Source organism: Terrapene carolina, unplaced genomic scaffold (genome assembly GCF_002925995.2).
Source record: "Terrapene carolina triunguis isolate 2854851 unplaced genomic scaffold, T_m_triunguis-2.0 Scaffold211, whole genome shotgun sequence".
Lineage (NCBI taxonomy): Eukaryota > Metazoa > Chordata > Testudines > Emydidae > Terrapene > Terrapene triunguis.
In genome coordinates this window covers 1807019-1815989 of record NW_020664562.1, presented here as the reverse complement: position 1 = coordinate 1815989, position 8971 = coordinate 1807019, and the positions used below count along the sequence as shown (strand labels likewise).

General features: G+C 43.2%; 1 protein-coding gene across 1 annotated transcript in view; it reads right to left on the bottom strand.

Moving 5' to 3' along the window:
- Window positions 1–6413: 6413 nt before the first annotated feature.
- Window positions 6414–8971, bottom strand: part of LOC113407476 (laminin subunit gamma-1-like) — a 136332-nt gene continuing 133774 nt past the window's right edge. Inside the window, exons 26-28 of the mRNA XM_026656044.2 lie at window positions 8499–8657; window positions 7730–7829; window positions 6414–6880 (exon numbers count right to left, since the gene is read on the bottom strand). Coding sequence (XP_026511829.1) covers window positions 6624–6880; window positions 7730–7829; window positions 8499–8657 — 516 coding nt within the window. The 3' untranslated portion in view covers window positions 6414–6623. The remainder of the gene's footprint in view (window positions 6881–7729; window positions 7830–8498; window positions 8658–8971) is intronic.

Here is an 8971-nt window from a genome sequence, read left to right as displayed (position 1 = left end):
TCTCACTACCCACAGATTCCATTTCAGTATAACAGGCAGCTGCTTCCTTCATGGGCGTACTTACTTGCAGTTTATCTTATGCACTATGTCAAGTGCCTCCCAAAGAAATCCCAAACTTGAGCTGGAAGGAACAGCCTCCAGCCTCCTTCATGCTTAGTTTTCCTCCCAGCACTCCACCTATGGACCACTCCAGTCCTGACCAGGAGATGATACCCACCTGTAGCAGTGAGATACTGCACTAGCAAGGGCTTTGGGCAGGGACTGCCAATAGAAAGAGACTGGCTGTTTGATTTTACAAGAGGAAACATCCCCACAAGACAGAGAACATTGTGCAATTACCTCCTTCAGGTTGTGATATTGGTCTTGGAACCATCACATACTCAAGCTCATTGACACCGTGATGCAGACAGTTTAAACCCAGGCAGAACAATCTGGCGACCGGAAGGCAGCGACTGGTAACAAGGCTGGGATGCACTTGAGGGAACTGTGGAGAATCCTCACGATTATTCCAGTCCAGGCACATCCTGATGCAGTCAGTCAGTCTTAAGACAGTCCTGGAAGAATGCCCACCTTGCCAACACCTATAGAAAATGCTGTTGAACTATTATATTGACCCATTGCAGACCAGGATACAGTGACAGAGCAAGGAGACTTTATCCTGTCCTCACAGTGCTCTTCACCCATTAGCCATATTGCAATTGTTCATGCCTTCCATTGTAAGTTATTTGGGGCAGGGATCTCTATCATTTTACCAATTGTAAAGTGCACCTCCATGTTATTACACAAATAAGCTGAAGGGGGGATAATTTACTCCACTGAGGAGGAAGCTTAGTAGACACCGTCTTAGTTAAACAGGCTCAGTAAAGAGCAGCCTGCTACCAAATCAGAAGTGGACAGCAATACAAAATGGACATCAATCAAAAGGAACGATACCACAGTGAAACCTGTCCGGGACATTCACCCAAAGGTTCAACTTTGGCAGCAACTGTATGTCTTGTCACACCCACTAAGTTATTGAAACTGACATGACACCCAGGAAAACAGCCCTGCTTTTTCACAGATAAAACAGGAATTACTGAGAGGCAAGCAGCTAGCAAAGGAATTTAAACAGCTTTAGATTGCAGAGAGGAGCAGGTGAGAGAGTCTAAAAATTCCTACTGACATGCTAAGAGAGGGTGGCAGGGGTGAGGGCAGAGGAGAAGCAAGCAGATGGGGGCAATCTGTGCTTTCAATGACAACAACACCGATTAGCACTGGCGTTGGTCTGAAAACATGCCGCAACACTAGAATTCACAGACAGAGAAGGTAGCTAATTCCTTGGGAGCGGCACACTTCAGAGTCCTTTGGTGCTGCTGGAAGAGGCAGGTCGCCCCGTCACTCAGCTTAGTACACAGACAAGCGAGTTATTGTCAATACCACAGAATATAGATGCTGCAAACACAGGGGAGGAAAGAGAGCAGGAATCCAGGCAAGGGAGATACCGGACCCCAAAGGAATAATAAATGGTGCATGAGTCGTCAAGGTTCAGAGGAAGCAAGTAAAGGAGAACAAACTGTACCACTCTGGAAATGGGACCGAGTAGACTGATCCAATGAGAAAACTCCAGAGGCTGCTACCTTCTCAGAGGGCGAATAAAGGGTGGAACGAAAGGCACCTCCTCCCCCTACCCTACCCTACAAGGGAACTTAACCAGATGGGAGCAGGTGACATTAGGATTTCAAGGTGTGACACTAGCACCCAATCTAGGCCAGGCCTAGGAATTAATTTAAGGCATTAGTAAAATCCAAGATCTGGAAGTTGAAGCTAGAGAAATTCAAACTGGAAATAAACTTTTAAACAGTGAGGGTAATTAACCATCGGAACAGCTTACCAATATGTGTGGTGGGATTCTTTGTCATGGAATGGCTTTCTGAAAGATACACTCCAGTGCAACCAGAAATTATAGACTTGATGCAGAGATTACTGGGTAAAATTCTGTGGTCTGTAGACAGTTAGACTGAATGATCATAATGGTCCCTCCCTTATGGCTTTAGAGTCTATGAAATTTATGAATGGAAGCTGGGGAGACTGGAGCAGAAGTTTCCTTCTCGCCACTGCAGATCATGGTGGAGGTCCCTCGGAACAGTCCAGGGAATGTCAGAATCATTGGGGTTTCCTATTCCATAAGACCTAATTTTAAACATAGAAGCTAAATTCCCTTTAACCCAGAAGAGGGTGGTGTTCTTTCAGCTCAGAGTCACTTCTCCTCTTCAGCCTCTCTAATCAAGGTAGAACAGACCTTACCTTCACAGTGTGCAGAGAAACATACTGCTTACCCTTCAATTCTTCCATGGGTGATGAGCACCCCCACTCGCCCAGCTGGCCACACCATATACACTTACCCTTCAGTGACAAGGAAAACTGCAGCATGTAACTGATTTTATTTTTAGCCAAAAGAACTAAAACTCCTTCATGTGCCCAGTGAGAGAACTAATTACCACAATTTGCAACTCACTTTGGGTTTTTGTTTTTTAAACTTGTATGCTTTGTTTGGACAGTGGCCAGGACAGGATTTTTGTTGCTGGCACAGACTTGTCTTGAAGAAGGATGTACCTCTAACAAGAAAGCCCTCGTCTCTGACCCATGAGGGCGGTAAACCGGGCATGTTTTCAACTTCATAAAAGATGCTTGAAATGAGGAAGGATGAGAGAAGAGGAAGTAAAGCAAGACATTAAAAAGGAACATTGAGATGGGAGCACTCCGCCTCTCTAGCAGGAAGATGGTGGAGTCAGTTCAGAAGTAACTGTGTTGATACCACCTACTAGTACTAGAGCCCTGCAGCGGGACTGGGATCCCACAGGTCCTGCAGGACCCACTGCCATAATTGCAGGAATGAGTCAAATGTATTTTGTTGCGGGCCAGATTGGGTGGGCAAAAAAACCACACTGGTAATTTGTGGGAAAACACTAAATCTCTCATCAGTTTGTTAGAAATAGAAATTCAGCAATGTAAAGCAAGTTTGTTTTTAAAAATAAAGGTTTTAATACTTAAATTTAAGTAGGGGATAGAAAGAGATTTGATGTCTATTGTAACAGGAGTTAAAGTATTTTTTACATGGTTTTAGAAAGATTTGTTTTATTCTTTTAGTGATAAAAATTGTGTCTGAATTCCATTTTACAACAGAACCTCGGAGTTAAGAACACTCGGGAATGGAGGTTGTTCGTACCTCTGAAATGTTTGTAACTCTGAACAAAACGTTATGGTGGTTCTTTCAAAGGTTTACAACTGAACATTGACTTAATACAGCTATGAAACTTTACTACGCAGAAGAAAAATGCTGCTTTCCCTTTTTTTTAAGTAGTTTATGTTTAACACAGTACAGTACTGTATTTGATTTTTTTTTGTCTCTGCTGCTGCCTGATTGCATAGTTCTGGTTCCAAATGAGATGTGTGGTTGACTTGTCAGTTCATAACTCTTGTGTTTGTAACTCTGATGTTTTCTGTATATATATTAACTGACCTTCCCCCCACCCCTTTTTTTTTTTGTAGCAGGGGATAATCTCTCTCTCTAGCGGAATCTAAGGATTTTGTAGGTGGGAGCGGGATAAAAATGCAAGAGCAGGTGTGAGTGGGAGAAGGTATTGCTGGGTGGGACGGGAGCAGGATTAAAAAAACAGTCCCGGGCAGGGATCTACCGCCTACATCAAACAAAGCAGGGACAGCAGAAGGTACACAGTGCATATATGTATTGCCTCCGAAAGTTCAGAGAAAGTTAGCATCCATCTATCAATTCCCACAAGAGCAAAGTCAGACTCCTCCTCTCATGGTTCTCATCATGAGATGAGATCTCTTCACTGTTACAAATCCCAAGAGAAGATTTAGGTGAGGTCCTCTCAAAGCAGATAAACCAAAACAATCCCAGTAGAAAAGGGGGGAGGGGGATCTGTATCCCAACCCACATATTGAATTCATTGGCCTTCAAGAGGCAAACCTTACATGCCAAGTCATCGTCCGCTTTCCCCAAATAAAGGAACACTCAAAGAAACTCACGGTATAAGGGGTTACAAATATTCAGACTTTATTATAAATAAGAAATACTGTTTTATACATAAAAAACTGAAAGTGTTGCATTTTGTTCACCGCCCCAGACAGCAAGACCACAGATTAAGGCAAAAGCTGAAGTGAAGGCACATATGGAGGAGGCCACAGGCAAGAATAAAATGAGGGAACTTTGTGTTCCCTGTGACAACCAGCATTCTACCAGCAGCCTTCTTGTCATCACATTATGCAAAGAAATAACTGGACCTATACAATGAGATAATGGGGCTGTAAGGCAGTAGTGTATTAAGAGATTGCTTATAAAGATCTTTTTTTTAAAAATAAAAATCTGTTAAAAACAGCTTAAGAAAAAGTGAAAAGCCAGAAACCTTACACCTGAGGTCAGCCAGGGCATGGTGTTGCCTCTTTGTATCTGCTCTTTCCACAGCCTTGGCAGAGAGGTGACATGGTTAGGAGGCAGCCACAGGACCAGAGCAGTCAGCCAGGAAATACTGATATGTGAAAGTTCCAGAAGTGTGACGGGCAAGGCAGCTCTCCTCCACTGGTGGGATTAGGAGCATTCACGGGCAGGGGAATTCCAAGTCAGTTTTTGGTAAATTGTAACAAGCTCCTAGAAAGATGCAGGAGACATGAGGGCTGGCTGGAACCACTCTCCCCTGCCCAGTAGCACTGTCCCTGATGCTGTACAGAGCCCCAAACTGAGCTCTCATTTCTCGCACATGTAGGAAGGCTACAGATTCAGCATTTAGACCTCTACTGGGCCTATAATAGTGCTACAACTCCCAGGAGCAAAGCCATAACCATCTCACTTTCATTAGTCAGAAACGAAGATGGTAATCAGTTTCTTATGAGCTACACACTTCAGAGTCCTTCAGGGGGCTGGGGCTGGCTCTGGATGAGAGGCTGGGTGCCCCATCATTGGGCTGCACACACAGGCAAGCGGGTTATTGTTAATACCACAGAATAGAGATATTGCAAACACAAAGGAGGGAAGAGAGTAGGAGCCTGGCCAGGGGAGATGCCTGACCCCAAAGGAATAATAAATGGAAGAGATATATGGTGCATGTGTAGTGATGGTTAAGAGGAAGCAAGTAGAGGAGAACAGACTGTGCCATTCTGGAAATAGGACCGAGTATATTTACACACACACACAAAAAGATAGACTTCCTCACTCTATAATCATGATAAAACAAACAGACACAAAACAAAAAACCCACATTCACTCAAAAATATCAATTTGAAATAATTAATAGCACCAGTGTGTCAGATAATAATTTCTTCCCCGCTACGCAAACGTACAAAGTTGCATAGTGTTTAAGAATAGATATATATGGATCTCAAAGGCAGTGGGTGTCAGACTGATCTAATGAGAAAACTCAAGGGGGAGGAGTTAAAGGCAACCCCTCCCCCCACCCTACAAGGTAGCTTAACTAGGTGGGAGCAGGTGACATTGAGTTGGACAGAAATTCTAAAGAGGCAGCAGTGGCAGCTGTGTGAAATACTGCGCGTGCTGGATATCTGCCATCAGAGCTAGGCCTGAACAATCTGTTCTGCAGCATTTTAGGAAGACTGGGAGATCAGCAGGAAAATAGGGATGGAGAGACAGACCCTTACATCTCTATCTTAGACACCCATTTTCTACCTGAAGGCACCAACTTCATATTCAGACAGACTAACTGATAAGAGCTCTCTGCTTTCTTCTTCAAAAAGATCTTAGTGGCTTTAAAAAAATCTCTCTCTCTCTCTCTCTCTGGAAGTTTTCTTTTGAGACTCCTAGTGACTATTACTGAGGAGATCAGAGCTGATCACTTGCAAGATTCCCTACTTGGAGAATTGGGTTAGGCAGCTGTTCACAGATATGAGACAAAATTTCTAGTTTATAGGTCAACAGTAATGTTGTTGAGACCTATCACCCCATTCCTCTCCCTTTCTTCCCTCAAGCTCTTCTTAGAGGCTGTATATCTTTCTCAGTAGATGGATATACTGCACTCTAGAAAGATACTAAACCATTTGGTAGATGGGTACAAAAAATTTTGATTGGCCACTAATTTACGTAGATTTTTTAAAAAATGGTTAACATTTGGGGAAGGGGATTAGTGTTCTTTATGAGTGCAGCTATACTGGCCATTGTAATAATACTTTGATAGCCAACCCTTTCCTTCATAGAAACAGCGAACTCTGGGACTGAGGAGGTTTTAACGTGTTAGGGGGAAGAGGAGAAAAACGAGAGCTAGTTTGCCCCACTGTACACCGGCTCACGTGGTCATTTCTGCACTGCAGTAAGAGTAGTCCAAAACATTTCACATCCTTGTGCAAATCAAAGGGAAGTGTGTATGAGAGAGGGGCAAAGGTGGAGTGTTGAGGAAGAGAAAATTTATAAAAAAACCTTTTGATGCCCCAAAATGGATATTTAATTTGCTTCTCTTTAAAACTTTGCAACTTTTCCTGATTTGGAAAGAAGACAGCAACTGTGAGCAGCGGAGAGCTGGGGATTCGAAGAAGGTACTCTGTGTGTTAAGGCACTCCATAGCCAAACAATTGCTCCACCAGTCACTGGGGGAATGCCCCCCACCCCCAGCACACCCTTAGGGTTTCTCGATGGACGGGGTGTTGAAACAGCCAGACGGCAAGGTCTTCTTGATATCTTCCAGGTTGTTAATGTCTTTCAGGATATCCTCAATGTCCCTGTTGTAGGCCTGTATGGCTTCGTCCTGCCGCCTGGCTGCATCCTCCAATTCGGTCACTTTCCGGTCCAGGTCACTATCTTTCATCTGATCTTTGGCCGTGTTCAAGGTACCCTCGATCTCATTCAGTTTGTTCAAGTCCACTGGGTCCAGTTGCCCTAGAAAATCAGCAGTGCACACAGTGAATTCCACTAACACTTCATGAGGCTGTTGCTTGCTCTCAAGCTCTTACCCAGTAGAGGGCAAATTATGGATTAATACAGTGGAACCGTCTTATGGTGAAATAATTGTTTTCACAGAGCATTAATACTAATTGGAATTGCTACTGGCACTTTCAATACCATGAAACAAAGCAAAACTACCATTGCACTTCACAAGGTGGAGTTTCAGATTAAGTGGGTTCCTCTGTATTTGGATGCAAATACCACACTTGCCTGAACCCACCACAAATAAATAATAAGCCCATCACCCAGTCTCTATACTTCATGGGTAACAGCTGACTTAAATGATCCTAACTCATTGCACACATTGTGGGCCAAGTCTTCTGCTGCTTTATACAAGCTGAGGATATGGCCCTTTTTGTTTTCAATACATTTTTAAATGTTGTCTTTAATGTAATTTAATAATACAAGGTCAAATTCTATCTTGAGGGTTCTTAACACAAGCTTCACTTCCATAGTTTATAAGGTTATATGATCCCTATGAATGAATCACAACTGTGCAATATACGGTTAATTATTCTCTACTTGTCGCTGGGCTAGGGCTTTGCAAACATAGGAGGGATTTAGCAAATCCTAACTCAAGCCTTTGGATGTAGCAGAACTTGGAACTTTTACAAAAGCAAGGCATTTATTGTGAATAATTTAATGGACCATTAGATGCCAAGCTAATCCAATTGCTACTTTTTTCCAGCTTCTGCAATACAACAATGTTCTGAAGAACAAGGCATGTGTGTTTAGGAGCAGAATTCTGCTAGGAGTGGGGAGAATTGTAAATTAGATATATACCTAACTGTCCCAGAAGGTCATTAATGATGGTGAGCAAGCTGTTAACAGAATTCTTAGCTTTTCTCGCATTGTCTTCTGCCTCTTGGGCAGCCTGTGAAGCCTGTAGAAAAAGAAGTGTGTGTAAATGCAATGATGTCAAAGTGGTCAGGATCATAATGGATTTGCCTCTCTGCATCGCAAAGCTTCCCCACCCAACACTTGCCCTCCTAGATCATGAAACTTGCCCAAGGACACAAAGAGCTAATCTCATATGTCTCTACACACTGTTTTGCATCCCTGACACCTCTGTTTAGGATAATCCCCAACCCCTTTCAATCTTAGATCTGAATCACAGTTTGGATGTGTGAGTGTGGAGAGCAGGGCAATACAAAAATGAAATTACTTAGCCTTCCATAGGAAAACTAATAATGGAGGAGGCTTCCATTGGACAACAGAGACCATATTGGGCTGCAATCATTCTTTTGTTTAGAGATGGGGCAAGTCTTAGGTCATGGAAGTCTGTCTCCAGACTATAAAGTTGTGGCAGTGCTCTATAGTTAAAGTTACAAGAGGCATTATATTCTAATCCTGTTTTTTCCCTCTCTCTGACATAACTTAGTGAAAAAAAGTCACTAACTGGACTTGAGACCCAAACCAGATGTTTTTGCAACAGGACAGTCAATAAGATACGAAGAATGACAGAGCCAACATACCAACTCTCACCCACGGATACCAGTATCCACTCTTCTTACTGTCCCACGCACTGTATTCAGCTCCTAGAATAACTCACCATGCCTGCCATCATCATATCCTGATCAGCATCCTCCTGCTTCCTCTTCAGCTCCTTCTCTGCATCTTGCAGCTGTTTCAGCATGTCATCCACTTCTTTGTCTAGCTCTGTCGCATCAGAGAAAGTCTTGTCGGCCTCAGACTTTGTACTGGCAGCATTCTAAGGCCAATGTAGATAAAAGGTTCAAAAAGGGTGGAACACACAGGATACAAAAGAAAATTCTTCACCTCTTTCTTTCTCCCATAATGCACTAGGGCAAGTTTCTCTGCTGTATGTGCCATTTCTGATGGGAGAGGCAAGCTCAACCACACAATTCAGCAGTAGATTTCACACCAACTAATCTCACTCCCTGGAGTTTACACAGTGGGTAGTGAAAACCATGTTAGCTCACCGTGGGCTTAACACAACTCAGTAGAGCAGGAAGTGCATAGTCCCAGCAGGACAGACAGGAGCAGAAAGAAATTTACTCAGTT